The 19,575-nt window shown below is 59.3% G+C and overlaps 1 protein-coding gene and 1 long non-coding RNA gene across 3 annotated transcripts in view; one reads left to right on the forward strand and one right to left on the reverse strand.

The window, feature by feature from the left end:
• Positions 1 to 1,699: 1,699 nt before the first annotated feature.
• Positions 1,700 to 8,928, reverse strand: LOC145515198 (uncharacterized). Its single transcript, XR_014060743.1, has 5 exons — positions 8,793 to 8,928; positions 7,710 to 8,016; positions 5,353 to 6,026; positions 3,581 to 3,670; positions 1,700 to 2,877 (listed from the first exon to the last, which is right to left on the reverse strand). It is a non-coding gene; the product is annotated as an uncharacterized LOC145515198 (long non-coding RNA).
• Positions 8,929 to 9,048: 120 nt separating this feature from the next.
• Positions 9,049 to 19,575, forward strand: part of LRRC4B (leucine rich repeat containing 4B) — a 30,197-nt gene continuing 19,670 nt past the window's right edge. The window contains exons 1-2 of one of the 2 annotated variants that reach the window (XM_081514686.1): positions 9,049 to 9,395; positions 15,495 to 15,826. In XM_081514686.1, the coding sequence (XP_081370812.1) occupies positions 15,530 to 15,826 (297 nt within the window). In that variant the 5' untranslated portion in view covers positions 9,049 to 9,395; positions 15,495 to 15,529. Of the gene's footprint in view, positions 9,396 to 13,151; positions 13,375 to 15,494; positions 15,827 to 19,575 lie in introns of those variants that run through there. The other variant, XM_081514687.1, reaches the window with a different exon arrangement.

A 19,575-nucleotide genomic window follows, 5' to 3' on the forward strand; every position in this document is an offset into this window, starting at 1 on the left:
GAGCCCAGCTGGGAAGGGGGAAGGGGAGGGAGCCTCAGGGCCGCCCCTCGGCCCCCTCCCCACCCCCTCCCCAGCTGGGAGCTGCAGTCGAGCCTCCGCAGCGCCCCATTGCTATGCGCCTCACATCCCGAGTCCCGGTCGCGCAGCCGCCAGACAGGAACTCGGGCTCCGGCGGCAGCTGGGAGTAGCCTTAGTCGCTTCCCTCCTGGTCCAGGCCGCGGGCAGCATCCTCTTCCCGCTTAAAAAAACTCCCCGCCCCCCACCCCCGACCTGGGCCAGGATCGGCCCCCTTCCCTCTTCCCGTCTCCTGGCTTCTCCTAACCTGCACCTCCTTTTCCCCTCCCCACCGTCCTTCTTCCCCGGGGTCTCCTCTGATCCCAGCACCAGAGCGTTCCAAAGCACACTCAGGAAAGAGGGACGGAGAGCAGAGCGGGAGGGATTCAGACGAGGCAGGGAAGGGAGGGAGACAGAAAAGACAGAGAGAGGCACAGCCAGAGTGAGAGAGGGGGACGCGACTCCCAAACGGACACACACACAATTAGGGCGCATCACCACAGAGCCAAACATACACGGAGTTACTTAATTTCCAAAAGAAAGAATCGGGGAGAGAAGGGAACACACACCATCCTCACACATAGAGCCAGGGAGCAGGTGAGGCAGAGACACAGGGAGCCACAGACCCTGGGCGCATGGGGACAGACTCAGGGCACAGATGACAAGGAGTCCGGGGGCACCCCAACACCAGAGATGTACAGGGGGCTACTAAGAGGCACAGGGCCCAACCTGCTACAGAGAGAGTCGGCCATCAGCGGAGGGCAAGAGGGAGAGTGTGAGAAAGACAGAGGCGTGTGTAAGCAGAGGTGCACGTGTGCATGTGTGCAAGCTCACGCACACATACACAGAGTCATTCACTCGCAGCCAGAGGCTCAGATGTGGAATCAGACAGACCCAGTTAAACACTTGGCATTGGTACCCAGAGCCAGGGAGAAAGACCGGGATACACAGAGACCAGAGGGAGAGACAAGCGGGAAGACGTGGCCAGAGAGAGGCCCTCACACCTGGTCGCCCTGGGGCCTCACACTCACAGAGACACAGATGTAGAGGGGCGGAGGCGGTGGCCTCAGAGCTGTGAAGATGCAACCCCATGTGCTGCTGGTCTAGTCTCAGAGCCCAGCTCGTAGGGGCCAGGTGTGGCTGTGTGTGAGTGTGTGTGTGTGTGTGTGTGTGTCTGTGTGTGTGTGTGTGTGTGTGTCTGTGTGTGAGGCCCCGTGCAGAGAGGCAGGTCTCCTGGCGGAAGCGGAAGCGTGGAGGTCTCAGCCTCTTCCGGTGTCGGTGTCTGCCCCTCTCCTCCCTACCCTCTTGGCTCACCTGTCTCCTCTGCCGGACTCTCTATCGCAACCCTCCCCATCCTTCACACCCTCCTTGGCCTCCCTGGCTGGTCATCTGTCCCAAGGTGTCACCTGGACCTCCTGTCTCCTATCTCTGCACCTCCAGGTCCCATCCCTCCCCTCGGCTGACCCTTCACCTCCCCGCTCCCAGCCCAGTGCCTTCGGGTCCTGGCTCCTCTGTCTACCTTTGCCTCTATTTCCATTTCTTTTCAGCCAGGCCTCCTGCACTCTTCTTGTTTTTTCCATGCACTTGCCCTCCCCACAACCCTGAGCAGTTACACTGGTGTCCTGAAGACCACGAGACTTAATTCCCCCAGTACTTTCAAAGTGTTTAATGTTTTGCCAACTTTTTTTTTTTAATTAGCGATTTCACATAAAAACTCATTCTCATCAGTAGAAAAAAAGTGTTTATATGTAGTGATTTGTAACTAGACATTGTGGTGATTATTTTGCAAATAATGAATTATTATGCTGTGTGTTGTGGTTGTTTAGTCGCTAAATCATGTTCGACTCTTGCTACGCCATGGACTGTAGACTGTTAGGGTCCTCTGTCCCTGGGATTTCCCAGGCAAGAATACTGGGGTGGGTAGCCACTCTCTTCTCCAAGAGATCTTTCTGACCCAGAGATTGAACGCATGTCTCCTACTTGTCAGGTGGATTCTTTACCACTGAGCCACTTGGGAAGTCCATGTGCTATACACTTAAAGCTAATATAATATAATATTCCATTATATCTCAAAAAAATAGGCAGCTTATCAGCTTCTTTTGAATATTTCTCCCCCACCTCCCACCTCTGGGAGGCAAGGGGCTGTGCTCAGGTGCCCTGAGGGCCAGCCCTCTCTACTCTTCTCACCTGCTTCATCCATCAGTCTTCCCTACCCAGTGCTACTGTCAGCTGAGTTTTCCACCTCTGCCATTTTCTCTTCTCTTCCTCCAAGTGGCTCTTACCACCCACCCCCCCACACACACACACTGTCTACACGTCTTCCCTTGGTTTTCTTCCAGAATTGGGGCTCTCTCTGCCTGTTCCTCTTGCTTCATCATTCTTTGGGGCAGTTTTGCCCCAGCTCTGAGCCTCCTTGGAGCCAGGGCCTGCCTCCCTGCCACACCAGGGGAGGAAAGACTCATAAGACCACCAGGCTGCAGAGTACAGACAAGTTCTCCATGGCCACAGCCCCTCGAGGCGTCTAGAGCCAGCGCTGCATGAAGCCGCCGTGTTACAGACCGTCCTTGGCTGGCTGACAGCCAGGGTGGGCCCCAGACCCCACCCGTGTCCCCCGTGGGCCAGGTCGCAGCCCAAAGGCAGGGGCGGGCTTCCCTGTGTGTTGGAGGGAGGGCAGGTACACACTTGCAAGCTCACTGGTGCCCGCGCAGGCCTCAGAGGACATGGGGCTCGGTTCCAGGGGGGGAGGGGCTTCACTTGGTCTCATCCCGGAGTCAGGGTGACAGGAGGTCCCCTTGGTGCCATGACCGTGCTCCGCCATCACCGCTGTCGGGGTGAAGGGAGAATGTCCGTGTTTCCTCTCTGGCAGGGGGTAGGAAGCCTCTTCATCTCTGACTTCAGAAGCCCCCTCCTCTTTGCTAGGGAGAACCCCCTTTCTCTTCCCTTCCCAGTCCCTGAGAGTGGGGTGGCTCTGCCAGAGAGGGGGTTGGCGGGAGAGTTAACAGAGTGGCAGAATGCCCCCTTGTTGCCTGGAAACCTACACGCAACTGTTGTCATGGCAGGTGGAGGGGACAGGCTGCATCTGACACCTGAGAGATGAGCTGGTAGGGGCTCTGCAGGCAGGAGTCCATCCCAGGGGATAGCTGGGTCCCCAAGAGAGCTGCAGAGAGTGAGAATGCTGGGTCCTGGTCTGTGTGTGTGGAGGGGGGAGTTGAGAAGCCTGTGTGTGACCCAGATGGGGAGGAGAGAGGGAGTGAGGTGGGGCTGGTGCAGCGACCCAGGCCACCCTCTTCCTGTCTCCAGCTGGGTCCCCCTGAGCCCCTCAGCCCACACTGCTGTCAAAGTGTTGAGCTTACACCCCAGAGCTCTTGTTCAAACACTGTGACAAGGGTCAGGAAGCAGCGGCAGCCCAACTCTCCCCGAGGGCCAACCCCAGGCAGTAAACGTGGAGATCTGCCATCCGCTTGTCTGGAACCCTCAAACACAGGGCTGGAGGTAGTGATAAGAGCTGACATTCATTAGAACTTACCCTGGGCCAGGCTCTGTGCCGGTCATTCCATGCGGATTCGTCCTGTTATCTCCTCCTGGGAGTCCTGGGAGGGAGGCATGATCATCGTCCCTAGTTTGACAAAAGGGGGAACTGAGGCTGGGAGAGATGAGGTCCTGTGCCCAAGATCACCAAGCTGGAAATGGCAGGGCTGGGACCGCAAACCCTGGCACTGGTCACCCTATGGATTGCTTGCCCCAGCTGAGACGCTGCTTTCCAGAGGGGTAGACTGAGACCCAGAAAGGGCAACGTGCTGGCCCATCAGGCCCTCTGAGTGGTGATTAGGATTGTTAATAATAATGATGATGAGATTGTTGATAATAATCAATTCAGAAGGTTAGACTTCAAAAGAGACACCGGAGTTCTGGTAACTCACAGGCTCCTGGCCTCCCAATCTTGTTCATGCCCTTCAAACCCTAGAGGGGATAAGACATATCCTATCCCCTGGGGCCCATAGTCACAGCTGACTTCCCTCACCAAGGTGGGGGTGTCCTGCTGGGCCTGGACAGGGCACAAAGGCCCCTCAGGTGATTCTGTGGGCTCCCCCCCCCCAGTGATAAATGGGCATTTTTGATCCATTCAGAAACGCTGGATGTACATATGGTGGGGTAGGGGATGGAGTCACAGAATAAGAAAAAGATTTGTTCTTCTGACCCAGTGAGAATAAACAATAATGATTATTAATTATTTACTAATAATAATACTGGAAAAGACCCTGATGCTGGGAAAGATTGAGGGAAGGAGGAGAAGGGGGTGAGTGAGGATGAGATGATTGGATGGCATCACTGACTTTATGGACATGAGTCTGAGCAAACTCACAGAGATAGTGAAGGACAGGGAAGCCTGGCATGCTGCAGTTCATGGGGTCGCAAAGAGTCGGACACAAGTTAGTGACTAAACAACAACAATAATGACTGTTGTCACTAACACTGAAGTGCCCAGCACTAGACATGTCATCCTGAGTCCCCACCTGGGGGGCCAGAGGGGAACATGGCAAGAAAGCGGCGAGTCTGTGTAGACCCAGGTCTCCCTGACACCCATGCTCTTCCCACTCTGAGAGTGTGACGCTCTCTAGGAGGAGGACAGTCACAGTCACAGAAGAGTTTTATTGAGACCTTTCTATGTGTCGGGCACTGCGCTGAGCCCATCACAGATATCATCACAGATATGGGGCCACAGACTCCCCGCCATCCAAGGAAGTTGATTGGCTACTTTGCCAACTGAGGCCCTAAGAGGTGATGTCGCCTTTCCAAGGTCCCATGTCTAGTAAGTGTGACAATTGAGGTGCTAACCCAGGTCTGTACCGCCCCCCACCCCCAGCACACCCTTAGACAGGGCAGGGGCAGCGGGAGGGTTCTTTTCTCATCCGGAAATGGAATGTGGGAGTGGACTGCACGCTTAGAGGGCCCTTGACTACTTGCTGCAGGACCAGCGTCCCTGGGAGATGCGGGATCTCCACCTCGTCTTGGACCCACCGAATCACAATCTACACTTTCAAAGTCCCCAGTCATCTGGACGCACCGATGTCTAAGGAACGTGCTCCTGTTCAAGGAGTTTTCAACTTCTGGTCACTCTTAGTAGAACCACCTCTCCCCTCTCCCCTTTTTTTTAAAAAAAATATAGTAGTTCCGCACACCCTGAGATGGAAAACAGAGGGCAACATCACCCTTCTGGGGGACAGCAAGGGGAGCAAGGGGGACGGAGGTCACACGCAGGCTGGCTCACACCAGGGCCCTCCCCGCCTGCAAACTCACCCCCATGCACTCCTGCGAAGCCTTGGCAGTGGCCACTGTTTCGAAAGCCATCAATACCAGGCTAGGTCCTAGTTCTCTCCTGGGTAGATTCAATTCAGCAGTGGAGTTAGCTCCTCCCCACTCCCAACATCCAGAGTCACGCAGAGTATAGGGGGCCTAGAGGTTCGGCTTCCTTCCATCTCTGGGCTCCTAGCTGGGACCAGGCGGTCATGGGTACATTGAGGACTTGGGAATCTCACAGCACCTCAGTATGCCCTTCTGTGAAGTGGGCCCAAGGATCCCTCAGCACAAGCCTGGCACGGAGTAGGCCTCATATGGCAGGCGGAGCCAGCTTGGCTGGGGTGCCCTGCTCTCAGCTAAGCTTGTTTCTCCAGCTTTGATCTTCTTCAGAGTCCTTCCAGAGTGCTGTGAGGCTGTCCGGCAAAGTGTCTGAGCAGGAGCCCAAGTTTTGGGGACTCAGAACCGGTTCCAAGTGAGACTGAGGCTGAGCTGGGAGACCCTGGGACAGCCGTACCACGCCGCCCAACACAGGAACCGCAGCCACGTGTGGCCATCAACATTTAGATTAATTTAAAGTGGGACTTCCTTGGTGATCCAGTGGTTAGGGCTCCGCACTTCCACTGCAGGGGATGTGGGTTCAATCCTTGGTCGAAGATCCCACACGCCACAGGATGCTGCCAAAAAAAATTTTTTTCTAGATGAATTTAAATTAAATCAACAGTTCAGTTCCTCAGTCACACTCACCACGTGGCAAGTGCTCGAAGCCACACGTGCTGGTGACCACACCCAACAACACAGAGAAGGGGTGCTGGGGGACAGTGACCCATTCAAATACTGAACTGGTCTCACACCGGCTGGCAAACAGCTGCTGCTCTTCCCTCATCCCCTGCCCTCCCAGACCTTTGTCATATGGTGCATGAGTGCATGCTTAGTCGCTTCCGTCGTGTCCGACTCTGTGAGATCCTAAGGACTGTAGCCCGCCAGGCTCCTCTGTCCACGGGGATTCTCCAGGCAAGAATACTGGAGTGGGTTGCCATGCCCTCTTCCAGGGGGTCTTCCACCCCCAGGGACTGAACCGTGTCTGTTACATCTCCTGCACTGGCAGGCGGGTTCTTTACCACTAGCGCCACCTGGGAAGCCCCTGTCATAGGGTACCTGTTATCAATTCCCATTTCTCAGATGTGGAAACAGAGGTGCAAGGTATGGTTCCCAGCAGAAAACTGGCAGCAGCCTGAGACTGGAGTGGGTTTGCTTCTTTCCCCACACACCAGCCAGACTTCGAGTCCCAGTTCACCCTTGCCTGTCACTTGCTGGCCAGACTCCCTCCTGGCCGCCTTGCTCCAGCCTGGGGCTGCTCTGACTGTCACTGACAGCCTGTGTTAGAGGAGGAAATGGGAGCCCAGAGAGGGGGAGGAGCCGGCCCAAGAGAGCACAGCCAGAGACAGAGAGCACGCAGGCCAAGGGTCCCTCCACCGGTGCCTCCCGCAGCATGGTGGGTCTGCCACCTACAAGTAAAGATTGGGGTTGGGAGGTGTGTCTAGCGACCGACCTCTCCATTCTCTTCCCCTCACCGAACCTCTTTCCCCGCCCTCTCCACTTCCATGGCTCTAAGAATGTGACCCCCAGATGGATCAGAAGACCCAGGCCTCTCCTCCTGCCTCATCGCCTACTTCTGCCACCGTTGCAAACTGGCGGTATCTCTTCCTTCTCCCCCCCTCCATCCCTGTGGTCCCCCGGCCCCAGCCCCATCCTCTCCCCCTGGACCTTTGACCCAGCTCATCCCTGGCCTCCAGTCTCGCCCAAGAGACCACTCAGGGGGCCCTTCCCAACCCAGAGCTGACCCCACCCTCCCCTGTCACAGCCCCGAAACCCCAGCGTCCACAGCCCCGTCTCTCAGACGGCTGTGGAGGCAGGACGTCTTTGTGACTGAGCTGGACTCTGCAGATCGCCGACTCCCATCCGCCTCTCTGGTCCCCAGGGCTTTGTACGCAGGTGGTCCCTCCACCCCACGCGCCGGTTTTCACCCGAGTGCCTCGCGATGGTCCTGCAGCTTTCAGGTTTGCCATCACCTCCTCCCGGCCGGGGGCGGCGCCCCTGGGAGACGCTCCAGGGCCTTCCCTCTGAGCTCACGCTCTCACTCAGCCCTTTGTGGGTCTCCCCTCTGGACTCCTAGCTCCCCCAAAACAAAGGCAGGTTCCTCTGCCCCTGCGGCACCGGAGCCGGCAGGGAACCCGGCGGTAGGCGGCGCTCGCTCGCACCTCCGTTCCGCGAGTGTGGAGAGGCTCTGTGGGCGCCCGGAGGGTTACATGCATCCAGGATGCATCCGGACAGACGAATCCCCCGCCTGGGGAGCTCACCTGCTAGTGCGCAGACAGGCAATCAGCAGGACCAGTCGTGATCCATCAGATAAGGTCGGGCCAGCGGATGAGGGTTGTGAAGGGAAGGAAGTGAAGTGTAACGGGGGGGATGGGGGACGGGGGGCCGAGACACCCTCCCGGAGGTGGCATTGGAGTAGAGGCCGGAATGGAGATAGGAGACACGCAGACCCAAGGAGGCCCGCTTCAGGCAGAGGCAACAACAGGAGCAAAGGCCCAAAGGAGGGAACGTGCCTGGGATGTGGGCGGAGCCTCAGGAGGCGGTGCGGTGCAGCCCCTCAGTAAATATCTGTTCAATGAATATATGAAAGATCAAGTAAATGACCCCGTCAGTGCGTCTCTCGGGGGGGGGGGGTGTTGGGGGAAGACAGGAAAATATAGGCTCCCTCACCCAGCAAGTCACCCCTCCCTAGAGAACCTGGCCCGGTCCTGAGCTGAGACCCCAAACTGTCCCCAGCAGCAATCGTGAGGGGTCTGGGCCACCCTATTTCCAGGGTGGATCAAAAGTTAGGGGACTATCAACTCCTGAGGCTTTGGGGGTGCCTTTATTTTAAAAAGCATTCAGGACATGGACTGGCTCAGAGAGACACACGTGTGAACTTGTTTCATGCATCCCTGAAGCCTGTGCTGCCCGTACCCTCTCCCCTCCCCACCTTAACAGCTCCTGCCCCCCCCTTCCCCGCGGGACAGACATCCAGAGAGGGAAGTGATCCTCTCTGCCTGGCTTTGATGTCTCTCCACCCTCCTGGCTCCAGGCTCCTCTTCCCCCCCCCAACCCAGTCCCTCACAGTCGGGAAGTTCTTCTTTAGATCTAACCCCCATCCCTCTTGCTGTGACGGCAGTCAATTTCCTATCTTTTCTCTCACCTTCTGAACTTCCCCCAGAAAAAAAATGAGTACGCCCGACACGAATGTTCCCTGCCTCCCTTTTCTCCTTGCCCTGCCTCTCCTGGGCCCTTGAATTTCCCATCTGCCATCTGCTTGAATCCTCTTAGGCTCATGCCCTGAGAGCTCTCAGAACTGGGGCTTGGGAGGATGGGGAAGCTGGTGAGGCCTTGGCCCACACCTCGAGTGTCTGTGCCTCCAGGCCTCCATTTTCCCCCTGGACCTCAGCTTCCTCTCTGGGTTCCTCTGTTCCCCGCTGAAGCCTCTCCCTGAATCTTCCCTGGTGGCTCAGCCGGTAGAGAGGCCGCCTGCAATGCAGGAGACCTGAGTTCGATCCCTGAGTCACAAAGAGCCCCTGGAGAGAAGAATGGCAACCCACTCCAGCATTCTTGCCCGGAGAATTCCGTGGACAGAGGAGCCTGGCGGGCTACAGTCCATGGGGTCGCAAAGAGCCAAACATGCCTGAGCGACTAGCACTTTTTCTCTCTGCCACCTCACCAGGCTCCCCTTGGTCTCTGCTTCCTCTGTGTCTGCTTTGTCTCCTGCACCACATAGCGGTGCAGGATCCTAGCACTGAGGCTTCTCCAGGGCGCTGGGGTGACAGAGGCAGCGCGGTGCCCTGGCCCAGGGCTGGGCTTTGGGTTCCAATCCCAGCTGCCCCACCTCCGGGCTCCATGACCATCAGCGATGCCTTCAGCCCTGAGGATCCGCTTCTCCACCTGGAAAATGAGCACAAGGACAATGACCTCCTCCTAGGTCTACTGGGAGAAGCCAGCAGCTCCAGGTGAGGGCGCCTCCCAGGTGGCACTAGGGATAAAGAACCTGCCTGCCAATGCAGGAGACATTAAGAGACGTGGGTTCGATCCCAGGGTCAGGAAGATCCTCTGGAGGAGGAAATGGCAACCCACTCCAGTCTTTTTGCCTGGAGAATCCCATGGATAGAGGGGCCTGGCGGGCTACAGTCCGTGGAGTCGGACACGGCTGAGTGACTTAGCACAGACACACCAGGTGGAGGCAGCACTCAGTGTGACTCTGGGCCCACGTAGTGAAAGCTCATTGGAGCTCCCCATTACCATCGGGGTGCACCTGGCCGGTAGGGGTCACAGAAGGCAGGTCACAGTTGAGCAGGTCCCCCAGGAGAATTGTCCCTGCTATCATGACAAGCTGGAGGGTCTGGAGCCCCTCAGCTCTGGGGAGGCTGATGGGGAGGGGCCCCTTCCCAGCTGTGTCTTTGGCCTTGAACATGTGACTTTGCTTCTCTCTGCCTCACCTTTTCTGTCTGTGAAATGGGGGTAACAGCAGTCTCCCGTCAGACGGTCAATGGGAGAGCTATGGTAAATGCTAGTCAACCTGCCAGCACGGAGCCAAGTCCCTCAAATACTGACAACTGACCAGAGGTGGGGTGTGAAGGTCTTGAACAAATGCAGGGAAGAACTGTCTTTAAAGAGAGCGAGGTGTTTGGCCCAAGGAGCCTGGGGGAAGTGGCTGGGAGAAACAAAGAAAACCCCAAGAAGTTGAGGTGAAGAGTTAGGAGGGGCTGGAGAGCCGGCGGGACCCAGGGAAAGGCAGAGGGAGCCCTAGTGGGCAAGGCTGGAGGAAAGGACGTGAGGGGGTCGCCAGGGCAACTGCTGCACCGAGGGGTCCCAGCCTCAGTGACTGAGGCACTGGGCTCGATGGGTAGAGATCTTGCTGGGCCAGATACGTGGCAGACATTCGCGCATGGTGTGGCATTATTCAAGGAGATGGTGTGAGTCAGGTGTGTACCTCATCCCTGGCTTTGGGAACATTCTCAGAAGAGGGTTAGCCAGCACCCCTGTTAGCTGGGTTGGAGGGGTGTAACTGGGGCCAGGTGTCCCCTCGGCGCACAGCGGTATAGCCCACACAGGTGGCATCCAAGGTGCGGCTGCCCTCAGATTTGCCTGCGTTTGATGGGTGCACGTAGCTGCCCTGGGGACCTCGGGTAGAGTATCTGGGAGCCAATCAGCCAGGTGGCACCACGGTGTGGGCACGGATGTCCAGCTGAAGGTGGTTGTGTTCATGGTATATGGATGTGCTGCCTCCACCAGGCTGGCCTCCTGAGATGGGAGGGAATGTCGGGATCCAGGACGTCTAGGGGGTGAGCTTAAGATGTGCAGCTGAGGGGTATGTGTCCAGGCCAGGTGTGCAGAGAGGGGCATTTCTGGGTGATGATAGGAGGGAGAGCGTCGAGATGATGACAAGGATAACTTACCTGCTGATGCCTCCGCTCAATGTTCATTGAGCACCTACCCTGTGCCAGGCACCATCATAGGTGCTGGGAACCAAACTGCACACAGTAGACGCAGTCCCTGCCCATTACACTCAAGTGCATGGGCTTCTAAGAGGTCATCCTCGTTGTTGCTGTTCAGTCACTTCAGTCAGGTTGGACTCTTTGCAATCCCATGGACTGTAGTCCACCAGGCTCCTCTGTCCATGGGATTCTCCAGACAAGAATACTGGGAGTGGGTTGCCACTCCCTCCTCCAGGGAATCTTCCCCACTCCAGGGACTGAACATGCATCTCCTGCAATGGCAGGCAGATTCTTTACCACTGAGCCACAGGGAAGCCCCCGGAAGCCCCGGTCAGAGGGTAACAGATGCGACATAGACAAAGCAGAGAATGTTCTGGTGTGGGGTGGGGGTGCTGTGTGATGCAAAGTATTCAAGCTGGCCTCACTGAAAAGGCGACCTCTGGGCAAAGACCTGAGGGAGGATGGGACGCCTGAGGGTCCAGGCAGTGGGAAGAGCATGTGCAAAGGCCCTGAGGCAGGAGTGTGTGCCCAGATCCCGAAGCAGCAAGAGGTTAGTGTGGCCTGAAGTGGTTGAGTGAGCAGGGGAGCAGCAGAGGGTCTGCTGAACCTCCATCAGGTTACACACACACACACACACACACCTCCCCCACCACCACCCCCCACCCACCCAGACAGAGTGTGAGGGCCTCTGAGCCCAGGAGGGGCAGGACCTGGCTTGGAGGCTGTCAGGACCCCTCAGGCCACTGTGGGAATAGTCTGGGAGGGAGGGCGAGAGTCAGAGGGGGGGACTAGTGAGGAGGCACCTCTGATCACCCAGGGGAGATGGTGGCAGGGATAAGAAGTGGTCAGATCTGCATTTACTGTCATGAGAGAGCCATTTCCTGAAGCAGTCAGTCCCCCAGTGGCCCCGTGAGATAGATACTATTATTACCCTTGTCTTACCACGTTTTTCTGCGGCTCAGAAAAATAAAGTCACTGGCCCGAGGTCACACAGCAAACCGACAGCAGGCCCAGGACTCAAACCCAGGCCCCCTGGTGTTGATCTATCCTTTTCTACTACTGCTGCTTGATGTCGAGGCCTGGAGGGTGGGGGTAGCGTTTGTCAGCATCTCTATCGGAGTCTGCACATAGTAGGGACCTGGAAAAAAAAATCTGTTGGCTGGATGGATTCATCGACTGATGGATGAATAGAATGAATGGAAGAGGCTGCCCTGCCCATTTTGCAGAAGTGTAGAAGGAGGTGGATAGCAGGAAACTGCTGAGGTCCAGCCGGAGGGGACTGCATCTGGGGGTGGGTTTCTTTGAGGTATGAGCAGGAGTTGGCCCTCGGATTGAAGGACTGGGGTGAGGTGGGCCCGGGTTCGCTGGTATATTGGGGTGGAGGTCTGTGCCCATGTGGCTGGGGGGCGCTTGGGGGAGCTTCTGGAGTGCTGAGGGGAGCGCCTGCCTGCAGAGGAGCCCTAGCTAGGTTGTCTGCACTCTGGGGGGCAGGTGTGGGAGGGGGTAGTGTAGCCAGCGGTGGAGGGGGGCGGCCAGCGCCCGCCCGGCCTGGTTTTGCAGCCCGTGAGGTTGTCTGGGCCACGAGGCCAGGCTTGGCACGGTCCAGAGCCCCCCTTCCCCCCCTTCCCCGGGCAGCCCAGCCTTCAACCTTCCTCCCCCGCTTCCCTCGACCTTCCCCGGCTGCCCAGAACCAATGGGTTAATTAGATAACAGAGCCTTTGATTAGCGGGGGAGGGGGAGGCCTCCGGCGCAAGGAAAGGGTTGGGTGGGGGCGGGCGAGGAGGAGGGAGGAGAGGCGCCCGCCCCGCGCAGGAAGCGAGAAAGAAGTGGGGGGTGGGGAGGGAGGGAGCCGAGGCGCACAGCTTGGCTCTGCACTGCCGTGTGACTAGAAATTGTAATCGCGGAGAAAGCGAGGGAGAGACAGACCGAGCCCGGCCGAGGGAGACCGAGACAGACGGACCGACGGACAGAGAATCTGACCGAGACGCGCTCCCCGACCGACCTACGAGCGGGTGATGGGGGCGCAGCGAGAGTGAGGAGGAGATGGAGGAGAAGGAGAGGGGGGCCCGGTGGTCCCAAGGGCAGCGAGACAGCAAGGGGGGCGCCTGAGGAGGGGGTTGGGTGGGCCTGAAGAGGTGGACGGGGGACTGGAGGAAGCAGGGGGGGCAGGGAGAGAGCAGGGGCCCCGGGTCCCCGGGGGGAGACGGGAGGCGGACGGAGGTGGGGGCGGGGGTAGCCGACCGGAGGAGGCGAGCCGGGAGGGGAGGAGGAGACGGTTGCTGCAGTGGCCTAGACGAGCCTCCCGGGGGGGTGGGAAGGGCGACAGGCGAGGAGGGGGGGGCGCGGGGAGACCCAAGAAGCCCCTGCGCCCCCCCCCACAACCTCGACGGGAAACCCTGGAGAACTGGGGAGGCAGAGCCCCCGGCGGCTGGAGGCATGCGGAGGGGGGGGCCTGGGGCGCAGGGAGAGGCCCAGCGGAAGCCGAGCCACTGGGGTGAGTGTCCCTCGCTGTGTGTGTCGGGGGGCAGGGGCGGGGAAGGCAAGGACGGAGAGATGGCGGAGGGCGAGGAAGGAGGGGAGGGAGGCCCAGGCGCTGCAGAAGCGGGTGGGGGTGGCTGCGGGCTGGCAGCGGGCGAGATGGGCACCGAGGCGGCGGGGGGGCGGGGGGGAGAGACGCAGCGGCGGTCTGGACCTGGGGCGGGCGCTACCGGGCTCCCACCGTCCTAGGGGCATCGCGATCTGGGGGTTCCCCGGCCTCGAATCCTGGCCCCCTCGGGCTGCGCGGCCTCTAGGCTGGGGGGCGGGGGGGCTGGCTTCTCACCAGTCTCGTGAAGTGGGGACGGGGATGGTGGGCGCAGGCCGAGGACCGAGTACTAGGGACTCGAGGGCCCCACCGCCCTCGCAGGGCACACAGAGAGAGGCGCTTGCAGCCCCCAGCCCTCCAGACAGAAAGATGAGTCTGGGGTGTAGACCTAGGACCAACCCTCCCCCCACCCCACCCCACCCGATGTCTCTGTGTCCGTCTCTCCGTTCTGTCTCTCTCGTCTAGCTGTTGCTCTTCCCCTCACACACGCGCAGGCACACGGACACACGCACATGCATTTTTTTTCTTTTTAATCCGAGTTACAATGATGTTGGAAACCGCGGGCGGGAGTGTGTGCGCGTGCGTGCGCACGGAGTGCGGGGGCGAGCCTCCCCGGGTCCGCGGGTCTGGGAGCGCGAGGGCGCGCCCCGTCACCGATGAGGGTGCGCGCGTTTGTGCAGACCGCACCCGCCCCCCATCCCCGGTCCCCCTGGCCTCCCCACGCGTGGGAAACTCGCGGGTCAGCCGTGTTGAAGCAGAGCTCGCGGGCGTGGGCGCGCGTGTGTGTGCGCTTGGGATGGAGATGCTGCTTGGAAGGGAGAGCCGGGCGCCCCAGGGGTAAACCCAGGACCACAGTCCCCTTCTGCCGCTACCCAGCCAGCCCCAGACTCCTCAGTGGCCTCATCCGTCAACTGGGTATCCTCACAGCTTCCTCCCGAGACTCCCCGGGAGCTTAAACGTGTGCATAGTCTGGCGCAAGAAGGGACTGACTCACAATTCCCAAGTTATTGTTTTCACTGCGACCGTCATGACTAACCCATCTCCCTCTAGCCCATCTCTCCCCCTATGAAGATGGGGGTGGGAGGACCTGACCCCACGCCTCCCACTCCCCTCCCAGAGCTCCGGCTCGGAGTCCCCAATTACCCAGCCCCTACCCCAGCAGCGGCTCAGCCACATCCTGCGGCAGTCACTGGCACAGACCCACCAGCCGCCATCGTGGCCTCCAGTGCCTGCCACCCTGGGCCACCTCCTCCCCTGTCATCGCTGCCAGTCCCCTGCCTCCCCGCAGGCTTCCTCCCAGCCTCACCTGCCCACACCCGGCACTTCCCCACTTGCCTTGTCTGGCACCTCACCTTCTTCTTCAAGGTCCCCCTTTGAGTCTAACTTAAATCTTTCCACCGGCTGCCAGGAGGCGCAAGGGAGACGGGAACCCCGTGTGTGATGGTGGGTGGGGTGTCCGGGTCCCTGGGAAACCTGGCCTCTGCAAGCACTCCCTGAAGGGAGAAGTGGGGTGAGGGGGTGTCCAGGGGGCCAGACCCCTCCCAGAGGTGCGTGCAGGTGGCAAGAGGACTTGGGTGGATGCTGAGTCGGGCGCCAGATCCTAGCTCTGACTTTCTCAGCTTGGCTCATCACCTTTTGTCTGTCACTTGTGTCTCGTCTGTCTCTCACTGCATCTCCACCTATCTATATCCCTTTGTGAAATCACACAAGGAACCAAGTTTTTAACCTGGCTGGTGTCTCCACCTGTCGGCACATTGTCTCCCCCTAGACTCAGTTTTCTGTTCTGGGAAATGGGCGTAAAGTCTTCCCAGCATGGAGATGGTGAGCTGAGGGTCAGCCGCCCCCCTCTCTGCCTCCCTGGCCTGTTGGGCCCTCATCACCTGGGACCTGGGGTGGCCTCGCCCCCTTGGGTCCTGAGCCTTGGGTGGGAGGACCGCAGAGAGCTGTCTGGACTCGGGGGAGGAGCTGGGTTTCTGGGGGGGGGGTCCCTTCCCTCATGAGCCTCTTCCTCTCTCCTCCACCCCCGACAGCCCCCCGGCGCCCAGGCGGAGCATGAACATTGAGGATGGCGCGCGCCCGCGGCTCCCTGTGCCCTCCACTGCCGCCCGGTAGGATGTCCTGGCCCCATGGGGCCCTGCTGTTCCTCTGGCTCTTCTCCCCGCCCCTGGGGGCCGGCGGGGGCGGCGTGGCCGTGACATCCGCCGCTGGAGGGGGCGCCCCGCCAGCCACCTCCTGCCCCGCGGCCTGCTCCTGCAGCAACCAGGCCAGTCGGGTGATCTGCACCAGGAGAGAGCTGGCCGAAGTCCCGGCCAGCATCCCCGTCAACACGCGGTACCTGAACCTGCAGGAGAACGGCATCCAGGTGAGCTGGGCTGCCGCCGAAGGGGCGCACAGGTGGCCCTGGGGGAGGGGTGCGGGTGGTGGCTGGGAGGCCAGTCCCTCCTCCCTGAGCCACCAGCTCTTCGTGCCCATCCGTCTGTCACCTGGGCACTTCTCAGACGCCGTGTGCCGAGGCTGTGTCTTGTGTTTTCTCAGCATGAGGCTCCTCCCTGTGTCTGCGCTGCAGCAGGACTGCCTGCCTGCCTCCCACAGCACAGGACAGGCCAGCCCTCGGCCTGGCAGCAGAGCCCCAGGTCGTGCTGGGGGTGACCCTTCCCTGAGGCCCCTGTGCCGTTTGCACTGCTGCACCCACCGCCTGGGGCATTGGGCACATGACGCTGGGCCTCAGTTTCTCCATCTGGAAAATGGGGATGATAAGAGCTCTGCCCACAGGGCGGGTGCAAGGGCTGCCGAACTTCATACTTGTCAAGGGTATAGACTTGCTCTGGCACAGGTAGCAGCGCTCATTCGCTTGTGGTTCGGGGCTCCCAGCCCTGCAGAGTCTGTATGAGAGCCGAGCGCTCCCAGGTGCTGGCTCGTGCTGGAATGGGGCAGGTGCCATCCAATTATCATTGTGGTTAAGACGGGCCGCCCATGATGCTTTCGGGGCAAGGCTGCGCTGTTTTGAAGCAGGGTCTCTCCTCCTCTGCTCTGTTGACTCTGGGGCTGGATCCTCCTTGGTTGGGGGGGTCATCCTTGGTCGGGGGATCATCCTTGGTTGGGGTGGTGTCCTGTGGGCTGTAGAATGTGGAATGGCGTCCCTGACCACCAGAAGCCAGTAGCATCCCACCCCCCCAGTCCCAACCATGTCTCCAGATGTCAGATATCCCCTGGGGATGGAGAGAATCCCCTTTGGTTGAGAACCACGGTAGGAGAGGGACTGTGTTTTGGTTTTTATCTTTTTTTTTTTTTTTTGGCCATGAGGCATGTGAGATCTTAGTTCCTCACCCATGGAACAAACCGTACCTCCTGTGTTGGAAGGCAAAGTCTTAACCCCTGGACCACCTGGGAAGTCGGAGACCCTCTGTTTCAAAGGCCTTTGGTCAATCTGCTGTCCCCACGCAGGCCTCTCCTATCCCAGCCCGTAGAGCCACGAGAGAAGAGGGCTCTGAGCTAAACTTCTGCTCCCCCACTGCACCTCCTGGTCTGACCCCAGGAAGGGGAAGGGGTCAGGGACCCCCCCATCTGACTGTCCTGGGCAGTCTGAGGCCCGGGGCCCCATGTGTGGGGGCAGAGAGGGGACCTCATGGTGGAGGGGGGCGGTCAGTGTCAAGGGAAATGCTAAAGGCCAGGCTGTTGCTTCCCGGGTGGCCATGCGGCTAGAATCCCTGACATCACCCAGCCCCGCTCCTGCAGGACTGTGTTCCCCGGGGCTCCAGGCCGCCTCCCCCAAGAGGCTCCCTTTCCCGCTCCTGATCTTGGAGTCAAGCAAGCAGTCTTGGAGTCTTGGAGTCAAGCAGTCTCACTGCTCTGTCCAGGTCTCCCTTAAGCGAGCCCTTCATTCTCACCCTTGTTCCCCATGCCCCCTCGCCCTGTCCTCCAGCACCCCTGTAATGGCACACGGATGCTCCAGCGCTGGCTCCAACAGGCCCTTCCCTCTCCCTGGGCGGCTTCCACTCCGGCTGGGGAAGCTGGGAACTGGGAGCCCGATGTGGAGAGGTGAGCGCGTCAGGGATCCAGTCTGCGACGATGGAGCCGCGGACTCCACACCACAACGGCCTCCCCCTCCCCGTGGTGGGAGCAGACCGCTGTGGGGAGCTCGATGAAAAATTCCACCCCTCCAACAGCTGCTGAGGGCCTGTCCCCCACCCAAGTGCCCTCGCCCCTACCACGCGCAGGGCACTGACCTAGGACAGTGACTGAGCAGTACCAGAGACCCAGCCCTGTCAGCTGCTAACTCCGTACACCCAGCCCATCCTCCCAGGGGCCTCCACACAGGCCTGGCCGTGCCCTCTGCCTGGTTGTTGTTCAGTCGCTGAGTCGTGTCCGACTCTCTGCAACCCCATGGACTGTAGCACTCCAGGCCTCCCTTTCCATCACCAACTCCAGAAGCTTGCTCAAACTCACGTCCATGGAGACGGTGATGCCACCCAACCATCTCATCCTCTGTCGTCCCCTTCTCCTCCCGCCTTCAATCTTTCCCAGCATCAGGGTCTTTTCCAATGAGTCGGCTCTCCGCATCAGGTGGCCACAGTCTTGGAGCCCTCTGCCTGAAACCCTCCAAAACCCCTGGTCTCTGGAACGAAGTCTAGGCTCTTCTGCGACAAGCAGTCACTCTCCCAGCCCTGAAGGGCTGCTCAGACCATCCCCTCACCTGAACGTGCCTCTCTTTTGGCCCTGAGGTCCCCCCAGGCGAGCCTTCCCTCACCGCCTTCCTCTCTGGATCCACAGCCCCCCAAGATCCCCGGACTTCCCCCCTTAACACTGCCATCATTCAGTATCACTTGGTTGTCTTCCACGTGGGAGGCTGTAGTGTAGGTACTTGGGACACGTCAGTGAGCAAAACCGACACCCAGATGCGCCCTCCCAGGGCTCGCATTCCAGGCCTCTGTCTAAAAGGAAATGTGCGTGCATGCAAAGTCGCTTCAGGCATGTCCTACTCTTTGCGACGCCATGGACTGCAGCCCGCCAGGCTCCTCTGTCCATGGAATTCTCCAGGCACGAATACTGGAGTGGGTTGCCATGCCCTCCTCCCGGGGATCTTATCAACCCAGGGATCAAACCCACATCTCTTACATCTCTTGCATTGGCAGGCGGGTTCTTTACCACTAGCACCACCTGGGAAGCCCAGGAGGAAATGTGCTTTGTGTTAAAGATGTTAAGGGCTGTGGGAAAGGAGGCTGGATGGGAGTGGGAGGGTGGTGGCTGCAGCTTTATAGGCACAGGGGTCAGGGCGGCCTCATGGAGAAGCTGACATTTGAGCAAATGTTTGTTTTCGGTTGTTTTGTTTGGCTGAGCTGTAAGGCTTGTGGGATCTTAGTTCTCTGACCAGGGATGGAACCTGAGCCCCCTCCAGTGGAAGCGTGGTGTCCTAATCGCTGAACCGGCAGGGAATTCCTTGAGCACATGTTTGGAGGAGGTGGTGGTGGGAGCCTTGTGGGGGCGTTCTGGGCAGGGAGCAGCAGGTGCAAAGGCCCTGGGGTGGAGCCTGCCTGGTGCGTAGGAGGAACAACCAGGAGACTGGTGCGGCCAGAGCGGAGCGAGCCACAAGGAGAGGGCGGGGGGTGAGGACAGAGAGTAGACAAAGGGGTCTCGTGGTTCTTCTCTGCTGGGGCAGGAGCCAGGGGAGGCTCTGAGCAGAGGACACATAGGCACTGACTTGGGTCTCTCTCTGGCCAAGGTGTGGGGGCCCCAGAGGCAAGACTGACTGCAGGCAGGCCTGTTCGGAGGCTGGTGCAGAGCTCAGGAGAGACAGGTTGGTGGCCCGGCACTCCCGGACTGGTTGCGGTGGAGGTGGAGAGAAGCGGACAGATCCTGGGTCTGTTTGGAAGGTGGAGACCACAGAATTTTTCAGCAAAGTCAATACGGGAAAAGAGGGAGAGAGGATGACTCTGTAGGTCTGAGTGGACCCCTTGGTTGGACCTGTCTGCTCATGTGTCTATCACCCCATCTCCCAGGCCACTGGCCACCAAACCATGTAACCCACACTCCTGTCAGATTATACATGTATGAATTTATTACAAAAGTCATGCAAAGGTATATAGCATCCATGGATCCGTATTATAAAGCTTA

This window comes from Giraffa tippelskirchi, chromosome 7, assembly GCF_054371585.1.
Source record: "Giraffa tippelskirchi isolate mGirTip1 chromosome 7, T2T-mGirTip1v1.2.pri, whole genome shotgun sequence".
Classification (NCBI taxonomy): domain Eukaryota; kingdom Metazoa; phylum Chordata; class Mammalia; order Artiodactyla; family Giraffidae; genus Giraffa; species Giraffa tippelskirchi.